Source organism: Oncorhynchus masou, chromosome 25 (genome assembly GCF_036934945.1).
Source record: "Oncorhynchus masou masou isolate Uvic2021 chromosome 25, UVic_Omas_1.1, whole genome shotgun sequence".
NCBI classification, from domain to species: Eukaryota; Metazoa; Chordata; class Actinopteri; order Salmoniformes; family Salmonidae; genus Oncorhynchus; species Oncorhynchus masou.
In genome coordinates, this window is record NC_088236.1 from 22,712,268 (window position 1) to 22,738,981 (window position 26,714).

At 44.4% G+C, this 26,714-nt stretch overlaps 1 protein-coding gene across 13 annotated transcripts in view; it reads right to left on the reverse strand.

Annotated features, from left to right (window-relative positions):
• LOC135513920 (splicing regulator ARVCF-like) overlaps positions 1–26,714 on the reverse strand; it is a 411,972-nt gene that overhangs the window by 89,735 nt on the left and 295,523 nt on the right. For 11 of the 13 annotated variants that reach the window (XM_064936940.1, XM_064936939.1, XM_064936935.1 and 8 more), the window contains 3 exons: positions 15,409–15,567; positions 15,018–15,038; positions 9,717–10,390 (listed from right to left, as the gene is read on the reverse strand). In XM_064936940.1, coding sequence (XP_064793012.1) covers positions 9,717–10,390; positions 15,018–15,038; positions 15,409–15,567 — 854 coding nt within the window. The remainder of the gene's footprint in view (positions 1–9,716; positions 10,391–15,017; positions 15,039–15,408; positions 15,568–26,714) is intronic. The other 2 variants (XM_064936936.1, XM_064936942.1) reach the window with 1 other exon arrangement.

The window sequence follows — 26,714 nt, forward strand, 5'->3', positions numbered from 1 at the left end:
GGAGGCAGACAGACAGACAAAGAGAGAGAGAGAGAGAGGACAAATTCACCCAGCTGGAGGTAAGGCAGGTGGAGCTGGAACAGCAGGTGATTACACTTCAGTCAGCACAGACCCAGACAACAGTCCAGCACAACAACACCCCCTTAACCAGGCCCGGAGAGCTGGAGGTGGACAGAGACATATCTGCACTCTGGACTGTGGTGTGACAACTTCAACAGGAGAAAGAGCAGAATCAGGAGAAGAACAGAGCATTAGAGGAGAGGATCAGACTGCTGATGGAGGAGAGGTTGAGTGGGATGGAGGAGAGGGTGAGGGGGTGAGGGGGACGGAGGAGAGGTTGAGGGGGACGGCGTGTGACAGAGAACAACCCACTAGAGAGGTGGCCACCCCCACAGAGAAGCCAGCAGAACAGCCCACCTCAGCACCTGACAAAAGTCTCGACACCACAGCAGAACAGTCCACACCAGACCCTGAGTCGACATCACAGCAGAACAGACAAATGAAGAACCACAAGCCCAGCGGCTCTCACCCCCTCTGAGCACCCCCCCTGTCAGCCACCCTGATAGCCCTTCTGACAACCCCCTCACACCCACTGAGGACAACCACAAGACACAGATTGTACTACTTATGGACTCAAATGGGAAATATATAGAAGAAAAAAAACTTTTTCCCAAACACAGTGTGTCTAAACTCTGGTGTCCAAACACCCAGCGCGCCCTTGACCTTCTGTCTGAGGGCCAACTAGGTTCACCCAGCCACATAATAATACACACAGGCACAAACGACCTGAGAGCACAGCAGGAAAGGGTGGCCACAGCACTGAAGGGAGTGATTGAAAAGGCTTCTTCTACTTTCCCCAACGCACAAGTGGTTATCTCCACCATGCTACCACGAAAAGACTTCCACCCTGCCACAATACAGCGGGTAAACGCAAGTATTTCCCGTGACTGTGCCTCAAAACCAAATGTTTTCCTGGCCCACCACTCCACCCTGGACTTGAACAGCGTCTATGACCAGGTCCACCTCTACAAGGCAGTGCCCACCTTTGCCCGGACTCTAAAGGACATCGCTCTCAAACGTATCCCCAACACTTCACACAGGAGCAACAGATCAATAGACACCCCACCCAGACCAGCGAGACACCCTCCCAGACCTGCAGGACCCACCCCTGGACCTACACATAGAGGACACACGCCAAGAGGAATTACATCCAGACCACAGTACACCCAGACACATCCACACCCCCACCCCAACCAATCAACACCCCCCCCACGTCAACCATGCCCACACCCCATTTAGGCCCCCTCAGATCAGACCTATGCCACTCCTGCCCACCCCATGCACCCCACCCCCGCAAAGAGGGCCTCAACATGGAAGCCACACATACGCCCAGGTGGTGAGCGGGCAAACAGTCCCAACCCCCACTCTCACACTCGCCCAAGCCAATGGCATGTACCAGATGCTCAGCAGGCTCTGCTCACACTTACTGGCCTGAGGCCATACCACGACCAACAACATTGGACACTCTATGGAACAAAAAGCCTTCACTATATCATCCTGGAACATCCAAGGCCTGAGGTCATCTGCCTTTGGCCTAAAGAGCAGAAACCCGGACTTCACCAAAGAAATCGGTAATACAGACATTGTCATCCTGCAAGAAACCTGGTATAGAGGAGACGGACCCACTGGTTGCCCTCTAGGTTACAGAGAGCTGGTAGTCCCATCCACCAAACTACCAGGTGTGAAACAGGGAAGGAACTCAGTATGCTAATTTGGTACAGAGCAGACCTAACTCACTCCATTAAACTAATCAAAACAGGAACATTCTACATTTGGCTAGAAATTCAAAAGGAAATGATCCTAACAGAGAAAAATGTCCTCCTGTGTGCTACCTATATCCCCCCACTAGAATCCCCATATTTTAATGAAGACAGCTTCTCCATCCTGGAGGGGGAAATCAATCATTTCCAGGCCCAGGTACATGTACTAGTCTGTGGCGACCTAAATGCCAGAACCGGACAAGAACCTGACACCCTCAGCAGACAGGGGGACAAACACCTGCCTGGAGGTGACAGCATTCCCTCCCACATATACCCCCTAGGCACAACTATGACAACATAACCAACAAAAACGGGTCACAACTCCTGCAGCTCTGTCGCACGCTGGGTATGTACATAGTCAACGGTAGGCTTCGAGGGGACTCCTATGGTAGGTACACCTATACCTCATCTCTTGGCAGTAGTACTGTAGACTACTTTATCACTGACCTCAACCCAGAGTCTCTCAGAGCATTCACAGTCAGCCCACTGACACCCCTATCAGACCTCAGCAAAATCACAGTCTACTTGAACAGAGCAATACTCAAATCAGGAGGCATCAAAGCCAAAGGAACTGAGTAATATTAAGAAATGCTGTAGATGGAAGGAATGTAGTTTGGAAACCTACCAAAATACAATTAGGCAACAACAAATTCAATCCCTTTTAGACAATTTCCTGGGTAAAACGTTCCACTGTAATAGTGAAGGTGTAACCTTGGCAGTAGAAAATCTTAAAGGTATATTTGGCCTCTCAGGTTCCCTATCAAATCTAAAAATCTCAAATAGAAAACCGAAGAAAATTAACAATAATGACAAATGGTTTGATGAAGAATGCAAAAATCGAAGAATGAAATTGAGAAACCTGTCCAACCAAAAACATAGAGACCCGGAAAACCTGAGTCTACGCCTTCACTATGGTGAATCACTAAAACAATACAGAAATACACTACGGAAAAAGAAGGAACAGCATGTCAGAAATCAGCTCAACGCAATTGAAGAATCCATAGACTCCAACCACGTCTGGGAGAATTGGAAAACACTAAACAAACAACAACACGAAGAATTATCTATCCAAAATGGAGATGTATGGGTAAACCACTTCTCCAATCTTTTTGGCTCTTTAACAAAGAATAAAAAGCAAAAACATATACATGATCAAATACAGATCTTAGAACCAACTATTAAAGACTACCAGAACCCACCTGTTGTGACCTGTTGCCACGAGAAAAGGGCAACCAGTGAAGAACAAACACCATTGTAAATACAACCCATATTTATGCTTATTTATTTTATCTTGTGTCCTTTAACCATTTGTACATTGTTAAACCACTGTATATATATAATATGACATTTGTAATGTCTTTATTGTTTTGAAACTTCTGTATGTGTAATGTTTACTGTTAATTTTTATTGTTTTTCACTTTATATATTCACTTTATATATTATCTACCTCACTTGCTTTGGCAATGTTAACACATGTTTCCCATGCCAATAAAGCCCTTGAATTGAATTGAGAGAAAAAGAGAGGCAGTTAGACAGAGAAAGAGAGGGGGAGGGGCAGTCAGACAGAGAGAGAGAGAGAGAGAGAGAAAAGAGAGGCAGTTAGACAGAGAAAGAGAGAGAGAGGGGCAGTCAGACAGAGAGAGAGAGAGAGAGGCAGTTAGACAGAGAAAGAGAGAGAGAGGGGCAGTCAGACAGAGAGAGAGAGAGAGAGAGAGAGAGAGAGAGAGAGAGAAAAGAGAGGCAGTTAGTCAGAGAAAGAGAGGGGGAGGGGCAGTCAGACAGAGAGAGAGAGAGAGAGAGAGGCAGTTAGACAGAGAAAGAGAGAGAGAGGGGCAGTCAGACAGAGAGAGAGAGAGAGAGAGAGAGAGAGAGAGAAAGAGAGAAAAGAGAGGCAGTTAGACAGAGAAAGAGAGGGGGAGGGGCAGTCAGACAGAGAGAGAGATAGAGAGAGAGAGAGAGAGAGAGTAGGAGAGAGAGAGAGAGAGGGAGAGAGAGAGAGAGAGGCAGTCAGACATAGAAAGAGAGAGAGTGGCAGTCAGAGAGAGAGAGTGGCAGTCAGAGAGAGAGAGAGAGAGAGAGAGAGAAAAGAGAGTCAGTTAGACAGAGAAAGAGAGGGGGAGGGGCAGTCAGACAGAGAGAGAGAGAGAAAAAAGAGAGGCAGTTAGACAGAGAAAGAGAGAGAGAGGGGCAGTCAGACAGAGAGAGAGAGAGAGAGAGAGAGAGAGAGAGAAAAGAGGCAGTTAGACAGAGAAAGAGAGGGGGAGGGGCAGTCAGACAGAGAGAGAGAGAGAGAGAGAGAGAGAGAGAAAAGAGGCAGTTAGACAGAGAAAGAGAGGCTGTATTTCAGATGTGTTACTGTTTGTTTGATAGGTGACACAGCAGGTGATGGAGCATATCAGTGATGGTGTGTGTTGGAAAGACAGGGAAAGATGGCATGTTATGTTTTTCCCAAAGAAATAACGAGGGTATTGCCTCGTGAAATTAATCAGAGAGCTAGCCACCTGTCAAGGGCCTAATCAGGTGTGTGTGTGCTTGTATGTATTAGTATGTTGTGAAACATGTAACGTACAGTACAAATTGCCTGTCACAGCAACCGCTTCTCCTCAAGCCAATAGTGGAGTGAATCAATTTCTGGCTGTGTGTGTGTGTGTGTGTGTGTGTGTGTGTGTGTGTGTGCATGAGCATTCCATGCAGACGGAATCTCTGATTAAAGGGAAGCACCTTCAATTTGTACTTCCCTGTCCTGTGCTAGGCATAAATACAACACATCACCATGCTGCCTGTGTGTGTAATTAGGAATGTCCCCGACACTCAGCCCGACACTGTCAGGGGCTGCTACACTGCTACTCTACATCACCTTTGAACATCTACATGACAGAAACAGCACGTACGCACGCACACACACATAGGATTCCTATCTTCCTCCCTCACAAACCTCCTCAGTTCAATTCCCTTAAAACTGGCTCAAGGCCCACATTTAATTTCTCTTCCAATGTAAATGAATAAATCCATCTTTCACAGATCACCAATATAAAAGAAAAGGTCTTTAAAACACACACTGCTCCCCGTCCTGCGCCTGTCCTAAGTCAAGCATGCTTGAAGTTTCTTTCTCGTGCTACAGAGTACAGGAAAAGTTAGACATTGGTGTGGCCTGGAGGACTGCACAATCACAAAGGGAGATACGGTGGTGTTATTAGGAGACAAGTGTCCATTTTGGGGTCTTTGTCAGAGGCTAACTGTCTGTTTTCTAGCAGATGGAGCCGGAGGTTACAGACCTGTTAATGACAGTCCAGTGAGGAGGCTCAAGGAAGAAGATGGACAACACTGGAGCCTGTATTTAACACTCTCTCTCTCTACCTCCATCTCCATGCAAGCATTCCGCTACACGCAAAAATAATATCTGCAAAATATGTGTAAGTGACCAATAAAAATGTAATATGATTCCCTTTTTCTATGGTCTCTCTCTCAGGGTCTAACAATATCTGTTTCCCTCTCTCCCTATCTAACTGTGTCTGTCTCTCCCTCCCTCCCACTCTCTTTCTCTGTCTGACTGCCTCTCTCTCTCTTTCTCTGTCTGACTGCCTCTCTCTCCTCTCTCTCTCTCTTTCGCTGTCTGTCTGACTGCCTCTCTCTCTCTCTCTCTCTCTTTGTCTGACTGCCCCTCTCTCTCTCTCTCCCTCTCTCTCTCTCTTTGTCTGACTGCCTCTCTCTCTCTTTCTCTGTCTGACTGTCTCTCTCTCTTTCTCTGTCTGACTGCCTCTCTCTCTCCCTTTTTCTCTGTCTGACTGCCTCTCTCTCTCCCTTTTTCTCTGTCTGACTGCCTCTCTCTTTCTCTGACAGTCTCTCTCTCTCTCTCTCTCTCTCTCTCTCTTTCTCTGTCTGACTGCCTCTCTCTCTCTCTCTTTCTCTGTCTGACTGTACTGTACTCTGTAGCTCTCTCTTTCTCTGTCTGACTGCCTCTCTCGCTCTCTTTCTCTGACAGAGAGAGAGACTGTCATACAGAGACAGAGAGAGAGAGGCAGTTAGACAGAGAAAGAGAGAGAGACTATCTTTCTGACTGCCTCTCTCTCTCTCTCTCTCTTGCTCTCTTTCTCTATTTCCCTCCCTCTTTCTATCAGTCTCTCTTTCTGACAGAAACACACGTTCAACAGCCATTTGCATGAAAATGGAAATCAACAGCTCCCTTCCCTTCAGACCTTCTCTGTAGGAATCAGTCAATGAGAAAAGACATCTGTTTTTAAATGTACACACACACACAGTTGTTTCTCACCCATGCTGGAAGAACAGGACTTGTATTCTTAATTTGCCTAATCTTGAGCAAACTATTCTTGTCATGTAACAGACTATGCCTGTACTGTAGCCATGCATAGAACTAATCCTCCTTGTGCGTCACCTACAGAGGAAAGAACCTGTCTTCTGCAGCGAGGACGACACACATGGCTGGCTACACTCAATCAACAACTCTCACAGGTAAAATGCTACTCGCCCCCTGCTCGAGTCTTAATCCTGGCTACATATACAGTGCCTTGCGAAAGTATTTGGCCCCCTTGAACTTTGCGACCTTTTGCCACATTTCAGGCTTCAAACATAAAGATACAAAACTGTATTTTTTTGTGAAGAATCAATAACAAGTGGGACACAATCATGAAGTGGAACGACATTTATTGGATATTTCAAACTTTTTTAACAAATTGAAAACTGAAAAATTATTCAGCCCCCTTAAGTAAATACTTTGTAGTGCCACCTTTTGCTGCGATTACAGCTGTAAGTCACTTAGGTTATGTTTCTATCAGTTTTGCACATCGAGAGACTGAAATGTTTTCCCATTCCTTCTTGCAAAACAGCCCGAGCTCAGTGAGGTTGGATGGAGAGCATTTGTGAACAGCAGTTTTCAGTTCTTTCCACAGATTCTCGATTGGATTCAGGTCTGGACTTTGACTTGGCCATTCTAACACCTGGATATGTTTATTTTTGAACCATTCCATTGTAGATTTTGCTTTATGTTTTGGATCATTGTCTTGTTGGAAGACAAATCTCCGTCCCAGTCTCAGGTCTTTTGCAGACTCCATCAGGTTTTCTTCCAGAATGGTTCTGTATTTGGCTCCATCCATCTTCCCATCAATTTTAACCATCTTCCCTGTCCCTGCTGAAGAAAAGCAGGCCCAAACCATGATGCTGCCACCACCAATGTTTGACAGTGGAGATGGTGTGTTCGGGGTGATGAGTTGTGTTGCTTTTACGCCAAACATAACGTTTTGCATTGTTGCCAAAAAGTTCAATTTTGGTTTCATCTGACCAGAGCACCTTCTTCCACATGTTTGGTGTGTCTCCCAGGTGGCTTGTGGCAAACTTTAAACAACACTTTTTATGGATATCTTTAAGAAATGGCTTTCTTCTTGCCACTTCCATAAAGGCCAGATTTGTGCAATATACGACTGATTGTTGTCCTATGGACAGAGTCTCCCATCTCAGCTGTAGATCTCTGCAGTTCATCCAGAGTGATCATGGGCCTCTTGGCTGCATCTCTGATCAGTCTTCTCCTTGTATGAGCTGAAAGTTTAGAGGGACGGCCAGGTCTTGGTAGATTTGCAGTGGTCTGATACTCCTTCCATTTCAATATTATCGTTTGCACAGTGCTCCTTGGGATGTTTAAAGCTTGGGAAATCTTTTTATATCCAAATCCAGCTTTAAACGTCTTCACAACAGTATCTTGGACCTGCCTGGTGTGTTCCTTGTTCTTCATGATGCTCTCTGCGCTTTTAACGGACCTCTGAGACTATCACAGTGCAGGTGCATTTATACGGAGACTTGATTACACACAGGTGGATTGTATTTATCATCATTAGTCATTTAGGTCAACATTGGATCATTCAGAGATCCTCACTGAACTTCTGGAGAGAGTTTTCTGCAATGAAAGTAAAGGGGCTGAATAATTTTGCACGCCCAATTTTTCAGTTTTTGATTTGTTAAAAAAGTTTGAAATATCCAATAAATATCGTTCCACTTCATGATTGTGTCCCACTTGTTGTTGATTCTTCACAAAAAAATACAGTTTTATATCTTTATGTTTGAAGCCTGAAATGTGGCAAAAGGTCGCAAAGTTCAAGGGGGCCGAATACTTTCGCAAGGCACTGTACTTCACCTGGTAACACTTGTCGAGACATGACTTTAACATTAATCTGAAGACTGTTATTTATCTAATTAACTAACTATGTTTAATTGTTACTTTGCACACAAACCGCCGCCCGCTTTGAGTAAGAAATCTTGAATGTCTTTTTGTGAAATGCCTGGGATCACGGTGGATCTCTCGGTGAACAGGGCCGCCTTGGAAAGGGGATTGGGCCTTTTCGCGGCATGCTTGTAAGGCTCTGATTGTCCAAAATGGTTCCAACAAATCTTCTACTGTTGTTCTTCTTTGTAGATATCCGGTATCCGGTGACATGTAGTGTAGTCCTGAACAGAACTACAGAGTTGATTTTCCTTACATTCGCTCTTGAAGATGCGTCTTTGAAGATAGGCTAGCCAGCCGTGTCGATGGTTCCCCAGTTCGTTAATGAGAGTAGCATTATACAATGGTTTTAGCAGAGTAACAGAATGGTCCTACTTAAATTAGCTTTCAAAGATACTTTACTTAGGACAGCTAACCAGCTGTACCAGTGATTGTCCGGGAGGGGAGTTTATCATCTCCACCTCGTGTTGAGATTCAAATTTCAAACTACTTTAAACGTGGAGCTGCAGCTTCACATCTTTCTGGTCGAATGTGTTTTTTCTTAACCCATCATTTATACAGTTTGCTCAAACGGGGAGGTTACGGCAGGCTGGCATGCTCCCTGACCTCACTCCGGGTGGTAACTACTCAATGTAACTACTCAAAGTTTATGGATAACAATTATATCTCATAGCTTCTCAAATTTACATCCCTCTCTTTACAAAAACACTTTCATAATTGTTCATATTAGATGCACAACGCATAGTATATGTAGTGCATATGTAGTGGGTATACTTTCCAAGTTACAGTATTTCCTTTATACATTTTTTATTGACATAAAAAATGACATTAGTGTTCTATAGATCGCCTCTGACTATTCCCCATGCTCTGTGTTATTGTTCCAGTATTCGCTTTTGAACATGTTAGAGTTTTAGCGGGAAAAAGTCTGTTGAAAGTCAGTACATTCCTTTGGTGAATCTTGAGAGCGCAGACCTGAATCTTCCTGATTTACAACAGGAGTTGTTAACCCCCACTGGGTTTTCTTTCCCCCTCTTGGGTGAGAGGGGCTCTGATTAAAGTTATTCCTTGCAAACCTGATCTGACCTATTTGGATTCCCGTGGACAGTCGTGACACACTTTATGTTAAGGGCACCTAATAAACCATTTATAATGAATTTATATATTGTGTGTTCACCATTTATTAATCATTACACCCACATTTATAAATGTTAGTAGGTATTTATTCACACATTTATATTTCCTTAAACATCCTGTGTTGTGTGATTATTCTTCGACCAGGTACTGCTGGAAAGTCTACCAATAGCATGCCCATCTTTTTGTGAGAAATTACACTGATCACTCAAAACATTTAGAAAGTATCTATAATGTATAAATAGCGCTCACTTTAGATCAGGGACTGCAAAAAGAAAACTAATAATAAGTTAATGGTAAATGTGGGAGTAATGACTAACAGATGGTGAACACACAATTTATTAATATCTTAGAAATGGTTAAAGTTTTACTCAACATTTAAGTAACAAGGAAGTCCTGTTTTCAAGGTCTTTTCAGACACCCTAAACCAAAACAAAACCAGTCCAATCCTATCTTCCACTCACAGAACAAAGGTCATCTATACATTTTCAGACAACTAAAAACAGACAGCATTCTGTCACTTCTCTCGTTCTCACCTGATGCGTGGCCCGTCGCGGAGCGGCTCTCTCATGGTTCTGCCGCGGTTGGTGCCTGGCAGCGTGCCTTGGCGCCGGCTAGCAGTGGAGTAGTCAGGCTCCAGGTCATAGGGCTCCTCCTCCTCGGGGCCCAGGCTGCGGCGGTCGTCCTCCAGTCCGTACGGCTCTGGCTGGAAGCGTTCTGGCTGCGACCGGTTCAGGTCCACACTGCTGCTGCCCATGGGGACCTGGGGCTGGGCCACGTGGCCGTAGTCATCCTTCCGGATGGGTAGGGTCCCGTAGCTGTTCTCTGGCCGATAGCTGTTGGCCATAGCGTAGGGGTAGCGGGGTGGCCGGAAGTTGACTCCGCGGGACAGGCTGCCGTAGTTGTCCGTTGCGTCTCCAATGCCGTAGCCGTCATGGAGGCCGTAGTGGCGCCCACCGTACTGACTCCCACCTGCGTCGGGGGGGAGTGCGTCGCTGTAGGAGTCGTTGTAGTTGTTGTAGGAGCGTGTGAGTGTGGAGGTGGCCTGCGGCGTGGTGATGTAGCGCTCGCCATTCTTCAGGTAGCGCCGGTCGATGGAGTCTGTGTAGCTGCCCAGCGGGGACGAGCCCTCAGGCAGGGGCAGGCCGTCGGGGCCCAGGGGCACCTGGCGAACCGTCCGCGTGGTCACCGTCTTCACCATCTTAGTCACCTAGAGGAGGAGACGAGGACACAAAGACAGAGATAACAACTGATTACCTAATCCCCATTACATTAGTAGTTCATCCGTTACTAAGTCTGTGTCGTGTGTATGGGCCACACCATGAGCAACAATTGATGAGAACAATGTTGAAGCATTCTGATCAACTGGACAGGACTGTACTGAACAGTATGTTGAGGTGTCCCACCAGACAGAGAGAACACAGATTCATCTCATCCCCAGACGGCTCTCTCTATAAGGGCAACAACTGAGCCTGGGGACGAGGTTACCCACAGTGAGAGACAGGTGGTTAGGACTGAGACACCGTGGACACAGCACACCGATGTAGCCTGTTGAATCACACGGACTGGAAAGTGGGATGCCGATGCCACACAGTGAGAGAGAGGCTGAGGAATGAGATGAGGGTTGTTTCTTTAAAGAGTGACCTCTGAAGTTGTTAGTATCACACTGATCAGACCGCAGGCATTGTCAACAACAGGTCAAAGTCATGCATTGGGAAACTCAGTGACAAGAAAAGGTCGTACCATTGCCTTTAATTAATTTCTATTTGAAAAAGGTTGTGTTGGAAGTAAGGTTGAGTTTCTGTGACATGTTCCAATAATAGTTCCAAGAGCATCTGTTCAGTGCAGTAGTAGGACAACAGCCTTGGATGCAGAGCGCAGAACCTTGACTTCCACTTCAGGTGCATGGTCAGAATCTGCAGCCCAAATGGCACCCTGTCCCTATACAGTACACTACTTTTGACAAGAGCCCATAGGGCTTTGGTAGTACACTACCAAGGGAATAAGGTGCAGTTTGGGACAAATTTAAAATCATAACTGGTAACTGTGACGGTCTTATAGTAAACTGTATATGTATATATATGTATATTTATATGTATGTATATATATATATATATATATATATATATATATATATATATATATATATATATATATATATATATATATATATATATATGTCTATACACCTTGTCCTTAACAAATCACACTCCTACTTGTCTGAGAGTGCTGAAACTGTCTGGCAGTCAGGGAGGGCTAGCAGCTTCTCACCTCCTCCTGAGGTTCAGCACCGATACAGAAACCAATTTGCTGCCCAGTGAATTCTGCAGTGCCGATAATTGGCTATTTTGTCCACGGCTATAAATTAATCTTCAAAATTAATGAGGTTGATGAAAATGAATCGTCATTGGAGGGGGCCCTATGTCTGACTCTGATACAATTCGTGTTTTGCCTGACAAGATGCACAGAGATCGTTCATTCCCACTCAACTGGCAGACAAGTACTTCACTGAAATGAGCTTTTTCACATGAACACAGAAAGAGACTGGTTTCTGATTAGTTACATTTTGTGATCCAACCACTTTGCTGAACTCATAATTATAATATACCAGGTTTATAGTCATATTTATATACAGAATTTTATCAAAGGCATGAAATAATAACAAGGAACCTCAATAAAGTATTACACATATCTCCTCAAAAGAGGAAGCATGGAACAAAATGTCAATGATAAATGCTAAACATTCACTCATTAAAAATGTAATCTTCATCCCATTTTCAAAGACTTTAGTTTGTTCACACACTGTCCGTTTCTCGAACTGTGAGCTATTTTAAATTCTAACGGGCAGAAAACTGTCGACTTGAAGTGATGTCAAGGTTAATTTCTTCTTCGTGAGTCATTTCGGTGCATCCATAACATCTAAAGCTCACCCTTCTTTTGTTACTTCACACTCCACTGGCATCGCCGCTCCCCCTTCGCTTTGCATGGAACTCACACATAATCATCCCTTTCATGTTAAAAATAAAGCCTTTTTCTGGTTCTTAACTTAATGAAACAGCTTGAGCACAAGGCCACCACTGGGCTCGAAATGACAGGATGGCTTCTCCTCTGAGCTGGTCGATTAGGGGACTTTTATTGCCATTCATTTCAATGGAGGTGGTGATGGTAATTGAGTACAGACCTGGGTGGGACTAGGTCTCTTCACTTAAAATGACCTCATGCCTGCTACACTGTGCTGAAGTGTCGAAATGATCTCTAAGATCTGAGGTTGGGGATCACTACTCTGAACTACACAGCAGTGTTCTTCAATCCTGGTTATGGTCCTAATCCACCACAAGCTGAAAATCTGCAGTGGCCCAAACTCCTTCCATCTTGAACAAGGCCTTGTTTCAACTCAGCCAGGGAGAGAAGCCTAGACATACACTTCATGTTTGTACTAACATGACTTCTAAAGAGCCTTCACTGGTACAGCACGAAAAAATGCAAGACAGGTTTCAAACAGAACTCTGATCTGTTGGAAGATCACAACACGCTAAACAAGCACTACTGGGACTGGGGATGGTGCTTCAGAGAGCGCCCAACTAGATCACTGTAAACAGGCTAAAAGAGAATCTCTAAATGCTGGTGTGTGTTTCGAGGCCATGTGGCGAAGGCAGCGTGCTACCTTGCCTTAATGAAAGGTGCCTGCAGTCAAACTGGGGCATATGTTTACCAACTGTTAGGCTGTTAAAAGGGGAGGAGAAAGGGAGGGCAGGAGTCAAGTTCAGTCTTTATAATTGTAACACTTTCACAATCTCTGCCACATTCAACTTTTATAGACAGACAGAGCTCAAACTGACACACCGGCTGGGGATTAGTGTAAGCATTTAGAGAGGTTTAGGGTCAGGGAGGTGCAAGTGGGAGGGGTTGGGGGTTCACTTCAAGCCACAAACCAGACGTTTGGGTGCCTTTGTTTTCTTTACTGGGTCTGTCTCTGATGGGGAGGGGGTGGGAGAAGGGGTGGGCACAGGGGTGCTGGGTTTGGACTGCGGGGTGATGGAACCTCCTGGCACCACCAGGGTCTCTGTGATGGTCACTGGCAGGTACCTGCGGCGGGTGATGGTTTTGATCACCTTGGTCACCTATGGGAAAGTGTTGAGGGCCGAGGTGGTCAATCAGTAGTACTGGGCATCACAGTTGTTTGAAAATACATGATTCAATAACATAGAAATAAAAAATCACCAAAAAACGACAGAGTAAAATTGCATATCAAATTGTTTTGCATTTTGTATCAGAGTGGCTTTCGTTCTTTCCCTTCACACCTTTCTCCCTGTTGTGTTTAATTTGTTTATATGGCCTGCCTTAACTCTCATTAACTCCCATCCACAGGACAGGATGGAATGCCACTGCTTTTGATCGTTTTGTTTATCTATTTTAAAGAACAGTGGTAGCGTTTCACCCAACATTCACCATTCAGCCAGAGTGCAGCTGGAGAATGTCCAAAGAAAAGCACAGTGTGTTGGGAGGGAGATGGAGGATGGACGTGGTGGAGCCACTTTCGTTTGTTTGTTTGTTTGTGTTTGTGTTTGTGTTTGTGTTTGTGTGTGTGTGTGTGTGTGTGTGTGTGGTGGAGCTCCTTCCCTTCTCACCAGTTAGCTAGTTCCACATACCAGCCAGCACACTGACTCACTCCTTCACAGCTGGAGCGGGTAGAAAGTGAGGCTTTAGTTAGCCTTTAAACGTCACTTAATTCACAGGCCTTGTTATGGTCTGTTTGTTTAGGTGTGGTGGCTGGCTACTGATACTGCTGCCTATACTGCTGCTTGCCTTGTATGCAAATGTGTTTATCATAAAAAAACATGCATTTCCAAAAGCAGAGTGATGTGAAATCCTAGTGTTTCATCTTGCTGTGCTTGGAGGGGACACTCAGAAGGCATTCAAGGAAATGCAGGGTGTAGCTAGCTGCAGCATCCTGTTGAAAGGAAGCCAATAATGCATCAATTGAAAAGATGAGAGAGATGTGAAGATGAGTCTGGAAACATCACGTGCGCAGACTTCCATCACAAGCTGCCTTGCCAATACATTTGCCACAATTATAAATCATCAGTCAAAACCGTCTCTTCCAAGGCTTACATCCAGATGAATCTGTTTCTTCCCTTCAAAATAACTTCCAAGAAGCATCCTCTGTCTCGTCCCTGTGGAATTAAGTGTCCTTAAAAACAGTGACTCTCGTTCCCCAAACCCTAGCCCTTGACTATGTTTTATTAGCTGTGTGTGCGTGAGTGAGTGTGTCCAATCCCCTACAGTAAATAGGATAGCAACACACACACAGTGAAACAGAGAGATTAGCTGGTCTGTTTAATTACAAACTCTGTAGTGTCTCTAGTGTGCCAGCAGCTCTACCCTTGGTCCCTTCGTAGGGTCCCTCCCTAGGGAACCAGACTGTCAGAACAGAACACATCTCTGCTTCACTGGAGATGTGGGGCAAGTCCCAAGCTGCGTCCCAAATGGCATCCAACTCCTCATATAGTGCACTACTTTTGTCCAGAGCTCTGGGCTATAGTGCACTATATAGGGAACATGGTGCCAATCGGGACGTCACCACACTGCACTGAGACAATGTCTGGAGAGGTAGTGTGCATAGCGTAGAGCAGGGCTGACTGAAGGGGGTAAGCTGTGAGCTGTGTTTAGGAAGGCCAGTAACGGTAAGAGTACTGGAGCTGTGCAGCATTGGGGTGGCTGTGATGCTGTAAGAGTGACAGACTGTGTGACAGGGTTGAGGGAGTGGCTGACATGGGCATACACAAAATGGTGACGTGAGTTGATAGTAAAGTGATGGGGGGGGGGGTCCAACTCACCTTCAGGTTAGTTGACATATCCTTATATAGAAACAACAAAACACAAGAGGACAATCAAGAAAAAAGAACCTGCAACACAAAATACTGTAGGGGCTGATACAGAATGAGCACCAATAAATAAGACAACATCTGGGTTTGGGAAAAGGATAGGAAACACATCTCGCTAAAGGATTACGGGCCTTACAGATCTTAACTTTTGGCCTTACAGACCTTAACTTTTGTGTTAACAGGGTTATCATAAAACAGCCATCATGCTGTTTTACTGCAGAAACCTGCTACATATATTTCACAGGATTGCACCCACCCCAAACAATTTGTCACATTAAAGTTGAAATCTAGTGTGTGAGACTACCTAATGTGATCTGTGTGTCAACTTGGTTTCCCCCAGTACCTTGGTTTCTGTGCGTCGTGTGGTGCCGTCGTCGGAGGTGACAACGGACACATGGGAGGTGGGCGTGCCAGGGTCCTCCTCGATGGTGACCGTCTCCTCCACCATCTCCTGGGGCTCCTGCATCATGGCCAAAGACGTCTGGTTACTGGGGCTCTGCTCCTAGAGAGAGACAAGGAGAGATGGTTAAGGATTGGAGGAGAGGATACCAAAACCTTTTATTTAAGGAGATCGGTGTGCTGACCATCTTACGCATGCTTTATTATTTGACAGCACAGTCTGAAATGAGGTTGGGAGATACACATAGAGGGACAGATAGATGAGAAGGGCTGAGACTGGATATGTAACCCCGTCACCAGGGGTACACCCTACTGTATGTGGTCTGCAGCTGAACTTACACACACCCTACAAGGTCTGAGGCTGCACTCCATACACAGTTACAATATTCTCATCATCATACCACCCTGCATCCCACTGCTGGCTTGCTTCTGAAGCTAAGCAGAGTTGGTCCTGGTCAGTCCCTGGATGGGAGACCAGATGCTCCTAGAAGTGGTGTTGGAGGGCCAGTAGGAGGCAGTCTTTCCTCTGGTTTAAAAAAAATATCTCAATTCCCCAGGGCAGTGATTTGGGACATTACCCTCTGTAGGGTGCTGTCTTTTGGCTGGGACGTTAAACGGGTGTTCTGACTCTCTGTGGTCACTAAAGATCTTAGGCACTTATCGTAAGAGTAGGGGTGTTAACCCTGGTGTCCTGGCTAAATTCCTAGTCTGGCCCTCATACCGTCATGGCCACCTAATCATCCCCTGTAACTATTTCCCCGGTCTTTGCTGTGAATGAGAATGTGTTTGTTCTCAGTCAACTTACCTGGTTAAATAAAAAATTTAACTATCAGAATATGATGTGGCAGAGTGATCTATTTGGTCAGAAGTGGCCATAACACAGAGGTAGTCTAGGCCTGACAGTTAAGGCAGAGGCTCTCTCAAGGATACTAAAGCTATCAGGCATATTGTATTTTATTCATATTTCAGTCAGCCATTTATTTATGAATAGTGTGTTTGTGGGCTGAAGATGGGGCTTTACCTAACCATCTGTGTGAGTGTGTGTGTGTGTGTGTGTGTGTGTGTGTGTGTGTGTGTGTGTGTGTGTGTGTGTGTGTGTGTGTGTGTGTGTGTGTGTGTGTGTGTGTGTGTGTGTGTGTGTGTGTGTGTGTGTGTGCGTGCACTGGAGGAAATGCACAGTACTACATGGAACTCTATTCCACCACAGGTAACTCAAGCAAGCAATAAAATCAGGTTAAAAAACAGATAAAACTACAACTTATGGAACAACTTGAGAAGACTGTGAAGAGACACACACACACACACACATACACACACACACTCTCAACATACACAGACGTACATTGTAATATTTTTGTTTTGTGGTATTACAAATGTTGTATTGTACAGTCGTGGCCAAAAGTTTTGAGAATGACACAAATATGATTTTCCACAAAGTTTGCTGCTTCAGTGATTTCAGATATTTTTTTGTCAGATGTTACTATGGAATACTGAAGTATAATTACAAGCATTTCGTAAGTGCCAAAGGCATTTATTGACAATTACATGAAGTTGTTGCAAAGAGTCAATATTTGCAATGTTGACCCTTCTTTTTCAAGACCTCTGCAATCCGCCCTGGCATGCTGTCAATTAACTTCTGGGCCACATCCTGACTAATGCTAGCCCATTCTTGCATAATCAATGCTTGGAATTTGTCAGAATTTGTGGGGGTTTTTTTGTCCACCCGCCTCTTGAGGGTTGACAAGTTCTCAATGGGATTCAGGTCTGGGGAGTTTCCTGGCCATGGACCCAAAATATTGATAATTTGTTCCCCGAGCCACTTAGTTATCACTTTTGCATTATGGCAAGGTGCTCCATCATGCTGGAAAAGGCATTGTTCGTCACCAAACTGTTCTTGGATGGTTGGGAGAAGTTGGTACCATTCTTTATTCATGGCTGTGTTCTTAGGCAAAATTGTGAGTGAGCCCACTCCATTGGCTGAGAAGCAACCCCACAGATGAATGGGCTTTACTGTTGGAATGACACATTTCTGATAGTAGTGCTCACCTTGTCTTCTCCGGACAAGCTTTTTTCATGATGCCCCAAACAATCAGAAAGGGGATTCATCAGAGAAAATTACTTTACCCCAGTCCTCAGCAGTCCAATCCCTGTACCTTTTGCAGAATATCAGTCTGTCCCTGATGTTATTCCTGGAGAGAAGTGGCTTCTTTGCTGCCCTTCTTGACACCAGGCCATCCTCCAATGGCCTCCAATGGCAGATGCACTTATACCTGCCTGCTGCCATTCCGGAGCAAGCTCTGTACTGGTTGTGCCCCGATCCCGCAGCTGAATCAACTTTAGGAGACGGTCCTGGCGCTTGCTGGACTTTCTTGGGCACCCTGAAGCCTTCTTCACAACAATTGAACCGCGCTCCTTGAAGTTCTTGATGATCCGATAAATGGTTGATTTAGGTGTAATCTTACTGGCAGCAATATCCTTGCCTGATGAAGCCCTTTTTGTGCAAAGCAATTATGACGACATGTGTTTCCTTGCAGGTAACCATGGTTGACAGAGGAAGAACAATGATTCCAACCACCACCCTCCTTTTGAAGCTTCCAGTCTGTTATTCGAACTCAGTCAGCATGACAGAGTGATCTCCAGCCTTGTCCTCGTCAACACTCACACCTGTGTTAACGAGAGAATCACTGACATGATGTCAGCTGGTCCTTTTGTGGCTGGGCTGAAATGCAGTGGAAATGTTTTGGGGGCTTTAGTTCATTTGCATGGCAAAGAGGGACTTTGCAATGAATTGCAATTCATCTGATCACTCTTCATAACATTCTGGAGTATATGCAAATTGCCATCATACAAACTGTGGCAGCAGACTTTGTGAAATGTAATATTTGTGTCGTTCTCAAAACTTTTGGCCACGACTGTAGATACACTACATGAGCAAAAGTATGTAGACACCTGCTCGTCAAACATCTCAGATGTTTGACAAACTGACTTGTTGGAAAGTTGGCATCCTATGACGGTGCCACGCTGAAAGTCACTGAAAGGCCATTCTACTGCCAGTGTTTGTCTATGGAGATTGCATGGCTGTTTGCTCAATTTTATACACCTGTCAGCAATGGGTGTGCCTGAAATAGCCAGATTCACTAATTTGAATGGGTGTCCACATACCTTTGTATTTATAATTTATATATATGTATATGGTTTGGGTGATGTAATTGCCTTAATCTTGTTTGGACCCCATGAAGAGTGGGAATCCTTAATAAATACAAATACCCTAGTTCCATATTTAAAGCAAACAAACTTCAACTAATTCCTGTACACCCTCGTAATGTGGAAAACAGGAAGGAAGCCATTTTCAGGCAATCATTGAAAACCAAAACAAGGCAAAGAAAGGAGCGGGAGAGAGATGTACAGTGAATGCTGGGCAGTGCCACTAAGCTAAGGAGAGAGGGAGAGAGATGTACAGGGAATGCTGGGCAGTGCCACTAAGCTAAGGAGAGAGGGAGAGAGATGTACAGGGAATACTGGGCAGTGCCACTAAGCTAAGGAGAGAGGGAGAGAGATGTACAGTGAATGCTGGGCAGTGCCACTAAGCTAAGGAGAGAGGGAGAGAGATGTACAGGGAATGCTGGGCAGTGCCACTAAGCTAAGGAGAGAGGGAGAGAGATGTACAGTGAATGCTGGGCAGTGCCACTAAGCTAAGGAGGGAGCGAGAGAGATGTACAGTGAATGCTGGGCAGTGCCACTAAGCTAAGGAGAGAGGGAGAGAGATGTACAGTGAATGCTGGGCAGTGCCACTAAGCTAAGGAGAGAGGGAGAGAGATGTACAGTGAATGCTGGGCAGTGCCACTAAGCTAAGGAGAGAGGGAGAGAGATGTACAGTGAATGCTGGGCAGTGCCACTAAGCTAAGGAGAGAGGGAGAGAGATGTACAGTGAATGCTGGGCAGTGCCACTAAGCTAAGGAGAGAGGGAGAGAGATGTACAGTGAATGCTGGGCAGTGCCACTAAGCTAAGGAGAGAGGGAGAGAGATGTACAGTGAATGCTGGGCAGTGCCACTAAGCTAAGGAGAGAGGGAGAGAGATGTACAGTGAAAAAAGGGGAAAGGGCAAAGGGAGATTCCTAGTCAGTTGTCCAACTGAATGTATTCAACTGAAATGTGTCTTCCGCATTCAACCCAACCCCTCTGAATCAGAGAGGTGCGAGAGACTAAGAGGGAGAGATGAGTTGTGGTGTGGTGTGTTGTGGCGCCTTTAGCAGATCAGAGCGGAGTGAGGGCTGGGTGAGACAAGCAAGAAGTTGATAATGCCAGAGGGACGGTTTGTTTTCTGTCAGTCTTTGAAGGTGCTAACAAGTGGGCAGTTCTTCATTGATTAGCCAAGCAGTGTTAGCTAGCTGTTGCCTGTGCAGAGCGGCCGTGCTAGCCGGGGCTGCAATAACTCTCTGCTTCACAGAGACCTGATTGATCTGCTGGCCGTCTGTCTTGCTAATCAGTTAGAAGAATCCGCTTTCATGTTGGGAGTCTTTTCCTCCGTAATCCTCTAATCCCACGGGCTGGGCTGTTCGGTGTTTGTATGTGTGCAGGTGGGGTAACTACTGGCACTTGGCCCTTCTGGTCATCAATACACCCAGGGACAAAGTCAAACACAGTTTCTCCTCTCGGCGTCACAGCAGTAGAGTCAAATAGTGGGTGTAAATTGTGTGTTGTCATTTACCTCAGAGAAGTGTGTCAGCTCTCCATTACTGTGTGTGTGTGTGTGCATCCGTGTACGTACAGTAAACTCTCACTCTTGGTAGCTACTCAGCGGACAGGACAGCTCTCCCTGGCTGTCTTTAAACAGCCCAACCTTGAACCCCAGAAAAGGCCATCAAAACAGGACTATGTAATGAAAGATTGACAAGCGAGCTGCGGCTAGAGCAGAGCTTGTCTGAGGCCCGCTAGCTGACTAACCGGTTGCTTGATCCCAATATAATGTTGTGTCAGACTCCACTAAAGTCTATCGCTCTCCCTCCCTCCGTCCTCTCTTTCCTTCCTCGCTGTCTCCCTTCCCCTCCCTCCCACAATCTCTTTCTCTATCATCTCGAGTTAAATAAGAAAATGGAGGTGAATGAGGCGAGCGAACTTGGCCTTAAATAAATGATTAAAAGCTGTCAGAGAGAGAGAGAGAGAGAGAGAGAGAGAGAGAGAGAGAGAGAGAGAGAGATTATCTGTAAATAATGTTGGAGTGTGCCCCTGATTATCTGTAAATGATGTCTGAGTGTTGGAGTGGCTCCTGATTATCTGTAAATAATGTCGGAGTGTTGGAGTGGCCCCTGTTGGAGTAAATAATGTCTGAGTGTTGGGAGTGTGCCCCTGATTATCTGTAAATGATGGCTGAGTGTTGGAGTGTGCCCCTAGATATCTGTAAATAATGTCTGAGTGTTGGAGTGGCTCCTGATTATCTGTAAATAATGTCGGAGTGTTGGAGTGGCCCCTAGATATCTGTAAATAATGTCTGAGTGTTGGAGTGGCTCCTGATTATCTGTAAATAATGTCTGAGTGTTGGAGTGGCTCCTGATTATCTGTAAATGATGTCTGGAGTGTGGAGTGTAAATAATGTCGAGTGTTGGAGTGGCTCCTGATTATCTGTAAATAATGTCTGAGTGTTGGAGTGGCTCCTGATTATCTGTAAATAATGTCTGAGTGTTGGAGTGGCTGCTGATTATCTGTAAATAATGTGGCTCCTGATTATCTGAAATGATGTCTGAGTGTTGGAGTGGCTCCTGATTATCTGTAAATAATGTCTGAGTGTTGGAGTGGCTCCTGATTATCTGTAAATGATGGCTGAGTGTTGGAGTGGCTCCTGATTATCTGTAAATAATGTCTGAGTGTTGGAGTGGCTCCTGATTATCTGTAAATAATGTCTGAGTGTTGGAGTGGCTCCTGATTATCTGTAAATAATGTCTGAGTGTTGGAGTGGCTCCTGATTATCTGTAAATAATGTCGGAGTGTTGGAGTGGCTCCTGATTATCTGTAAATAATGGCTGAGTGTTGGAGTGGCTCCTGATTATCTGTAAATAATGTCGGAGTGTTGGAGTGGCCCCTGATTATCTGTACATTTTTAAAACAAGAAAATGGGGCCGTGATTATCTGCTTTGCTTAATTTAAGAAATTCAAAATTATTTATACTTTTTATACTCTTGATACTTGGAGTATATTTTAGCACTTACATTTACTTTTGATACTTAAGTATATTTAAAACCAAATACTTTAAAACTTTTACTCAAGTAGTATTTTACTGGGTGACTTTCACTTTTACTTGAGTTACCTTATATTAAGTTAGCTATACTTTTACTCAAGTAGTATTTTTACTGGGTGACTTTCACTTTTACTTGTAACCTTATATTAAGTTAGCTATACTTTTACTCAAGTAGTATTTCACTGGGTACTTTCACTTTTACTTGAGTAACCTTATATTAAGTTAGCTATTTTTACTCATAGTAGTATTTTTTTACTTTTACTTTTTACCTTATATTAAGTTAGCTATACTTTTACTCAAGTAGTATTTTACTGGGTGACTTTCACTTTTACTTGAGTTACCTTATATTAAGTTAGCTATACTTTTACTCAAGTAGTATTTTTACTGGGTGACTTTCACTTTTACTTGAGTTACCTTATATTAAGTTAGCTATACTTTTACTCAAGTAGTATTTCACTGGGTGACTTTCACTTTTACTTGAGTAACCTTATATTAAGTTAGCTATACTTTTACTCAAGTATGACAATTGGGTAATTTTCTACCACTTCCCCCCAGCCATAAGACTGCTCAATAGTTAACCAAATAGCTACGCGGACTATCTGCATTGACCACACTTTGCACCAAACTCTTTTGACTCATCACATATACTAGTGCTGCTGCTACTGTTCATTATTTATCTATTCTAGTCACTTTACCCCTACTTATATGTACATATCTACCTCAATGACCTCGTACCCCTGCACATTGACTCGGTGCTGGTACTCCCTGTATATAGTCAAGTTGTCATTACTCATTATGTATGTATTCCATGTGTTATTATCATTTTTTTTCTCTGCATTGTTGGGAAGGGCCCATAAGTAAATATTTCACTGTTAGTCCACACCTGTTGTTTACAAAGCATGTGACAAATACAATTACATTTTATTTGATATGGAACAAGATCAGAGGTCGAAGGCAATAAGAGACCTCATGAGCCAACATATTTATCACAAGGTCTAGTTTGCCTGAATCAAATACAAGACCTTGACACGAAGACCTTGGGAGGAACACAAAGCAGTTTTGGTGCCAACCGCAAATTCCCAAATGATAGTTAGGTCAGCAGATGCCATAAAGAAAGAAACTTCTGAGAAAGGCTCTGGTGGTGTTAAACCACCTTGGAGAGAGAAAGGGAAGGAGAGACTGAAGCGTCAGACAGATAGGGATTTGGCCTCGCGGCAGGTGGAGGATTAGTCAAACCTACACTTTATTCATCCTAGTCTGACCGGATCAGACTGACAGTATGGGGCAGAGAGATCTCTAAGAGTAGGAGACACTTCAACACAGGACATCTCCTGACACCAGGTGTGTGTGGGTGCGTGTGCGTGCAAGAGTAGCTAGGTGTACCTGTGTGAGTGTTTCCACTCTCAGCCTGTGCTAGATTAAAAGCTTTAGTGGGGTTCCAGGTACGGGAAATGAAAGTTAGTCAGTGTTTTTCTGTTGCATTCCTCTCTGTGTAGTGTGTTCTCCCTCCTAACACCTTTCCCTAAGTGTGTGTGTGCGTATGTGTGGGTTAGGCCCACAGTCAGGGTTAAAGACTTCACAGGCTCCTAGTAGACGGCCCTGTGCTCTACTAATACAGGACTGTGAAAACTAGCAGGTCTGAGTCACTACCACACAGAATGCTAGTCAGTCAGTCAGTCTGCAACACGCACAATGTTCTGGGTCCCGAATGGCACCTTATTCCCTATGTAGTGCACTACTTCTGACCAGGACAAATTGGGCTCTGGTCAAAAGTAGTGCACTATGTATGGATGCATCACAGTGACACACAAGGTCAAACAACACAGAGGAGTCATAACACTACATCATACGACTATGAATGTCTGAATGAATTAATCTAACTTTGTGTACATTCAACAACAATGAGAAACAAAACAGTGAGCCTGGACAAAGGAGGGAGATGAAGAGATACAGTCAATTAACAGCAGCCATGATCTCTATCTATCTCCTTCAATCCCAGAGTTATCCATCACACAACTCAATAGGCCATAAGGACTGTCCCTGCTAGGCGATAGTTGAGGAGCTAAGGGAGGGCTGCCTCTGTTTCATGCTGCAGTATGAAACTAAAAGTGGAACAATGATCCAAGTAGCTAGGACTGAAACTCTGCACTTCAGTGTCAATCTTCACTCCTGAATTATGTATGAAGTGTTAAGACTCATGCAGAATCCTTGCATTGGGGGTTGCAAAAGAAAGAGAACTGAGAAACGCTGGGAAACAAAATGCATCACCCATGAGAAAAGTCTCAAGTTGTTCTTCTGTATAAACCGCTGTTCAGTATAACACTTCCCTGTTCTAAATATCCAAGGAAAAAGACAAAGATGGATTCCTCCAGTCTTACTCCAATACATCTACTGTACAGTAACCAGGTGTTGAAACCAGTTCAAGAAACAGAACAGAAACCCGGAAAATAACTAAATAATTGAGGAACAGAAACACAAACGATAACAAAATTGCTCTCTTGTGTTCCGGAACAGAACCATTATTTTAAAAGCATGGGAGACGGTTAATAATGATATTTTATGTTCCAAGTATTTTTTTTAGTCCCACAATAAACGCCTATGCGAAGCACTCACTCTGTCACTCCTCCTTCCAGTGTCTGCCTAACAGCTTTTTCTAGACTAGTTAAGGATACTATTAGTTCCCACGTTTCACATTGTATTTATTAACAACAAAAAGGTAACGCGTGTTTTGAGTTCTGGTGCCACTCCACAAGAGCTTGTTAGCGATCTCTGGCCCAGGGCGTTGAGCCAATGATCGGACAATCAAAGCTCCTCCATATTAGCCACTCCTCTATAGGTCTCAAGTTAGTATATAATTATGTAATATGGTGAAGTAATAATGGGTCTACTATCAATATCCCAAACACATTATAATGCACATCCTGATTATGATGGCCAGCGCGTCAAGCCTCCTCCATGTCCACCCCTCTGACACGCTCTCTCCCCACCTATCAAGCATGAACACAATTAGCTTCCCCAGAGATTATGGAGGAATTTCTTCCTTTAAGGTCTCTGGATTGCTCGCTCCATAGCAAGCTTGTATTCTTTTAATGAGATAGTTTTTACATTTATGTCGATTTATTTCACAGGTTAAAAAAGGAACAGAAATTAACAATATAAAACGGTACTTTTTATTGTGTTCGAATCGGTTTCAAACTTTATTATGCTGGACGGAACAGTGGAACAGAGCAAGAAATATAGTGGTTCTGCTCAGAACCAAACAATCTGAAAATAATTTCTGGCAGTAACAGCTCATTATGAAGTAGTAAGTATTCACACATTTGCAAGTATCCAATGAAAGAATGAGAGGCCCTGTGGTTAGTATTGGAGTAGCTACTGTACTTCCACTAAATACAGAACTCATTTGATTCCTGGCAGGCTCAGGGTGCCTGTGATGAGTGTTGCCTTGCCTCCACAGGTACTAGGTCTCCCTCCCTGCCCCAGTGCAGCGTGGGTAACAGGATTTCAGTCAGGATCTGTGCCAGCAATCATTACATGGCTCTTACACAATTAATCCCCCAGCAAAGACCGCTTGGGTAACCTTGGGTCGTCCAATTTCCCATCAGCCCTTCTGTTCTACCGGCTGCCCTCTCGACACCCCTCCACCAGTCTCGAACAGGGTCACCTGACAAGGGTTTTAGAGGGAACGGAAGCATTATATTACACTACCCCGACAGTGGCCCGTTACAAAACAATAAAAAACTGAGTAATGTGATGGAAAAAGCCAGCCATTACAAGGGCTGTTTGTGGAATGGCCTGGAGGTCTGGAGAGTAGGCAGCAGAAGGGGAAGTCAACAGGAGGAGGAAGGGAAGTCAGAGAGGCAGGCTGACAACGTGTGGCAGCGGCCCAACACAGCCCACTCTCCCTGGGCTGAGGGGAGAGAGGGAACAGACTGGCTCTGCTGGCCTTCACAGCATGGCTCCAGAGCCAAGTCCGCCCAGCCAGGCAAACAGGCCCCGGCTCAGTTACAGACAGGGCTGGGGCAGCCCGGCTGGGTCGTAAGTGACTGAAATGATAGGAAGTGGAGGATCAAACAGACGAACGGGATAGGAGACCTTATCTGTCTTATCTGTGTTGGCTGAACCGGGGCTGAAGGAGGGGTCCGCTGCTGAACTGGTGACCTCAAATTCTGTTTATGTACTGTTGTTACTAACTGTGAATGTATATAACATTTTCTCGACATAGCTCATCCTAATATACCTACTAATGTACATACACTTTTCCTTCCAAATGATAAACTGTCTCTACACATTACATTTTTATATCTGGATTCTGACACAAGCTAACTAATATATCTACTTTGGATTGGAAATTGGACTTGTTCTGTCATTTCTTGATTTCTTGTTAAGATTTTTCATTATTTGTGTATTAATATTGAATTGCGAGACATTCTACTACACTGTTGGGGCTAGAAACACAATACATTCTACTGTACTGTCGAAGCTAGTAACACAAGACATTCTACTGTACTGTTGGAGCTAGAAACACAAGACATTCTACTGTACTGTTGGAGCTAGTAACATAAGACATTCTACTGAACTGTCGGAGCTAGTAACACAAGACATTCTACTGTACTGTTGGAGCTTGTAACAAAGGACATTCTACTGCACTGTTGGGGCTAGTAACACAAGACATTATACTGTACTGTTGGGGCTAGTAACACAAGACATTCTACTGTACTATCGGAGCTAGAAACACAAGACATTCTACTGTACTGTCGGAGCTAGTAACATAAGACATTCTACTGTACTGTCGGAGCTAGTAACACAAGACATTCTACTGTACTGTCGGAGCAAGTAACACAAGACATTCTACTGTACTGTTGGAGCTAGTAACACAAGACATTCTATGCACTATTGGAGCTAGTATCACAAGACCTTCTATTGCACTATTAGAGCTAGTAACACAATACATTCTAATGTACTGTTGGAGCTAGTAACACAAGACATTCTACTATACTGTTGGAGCTAGTAACACA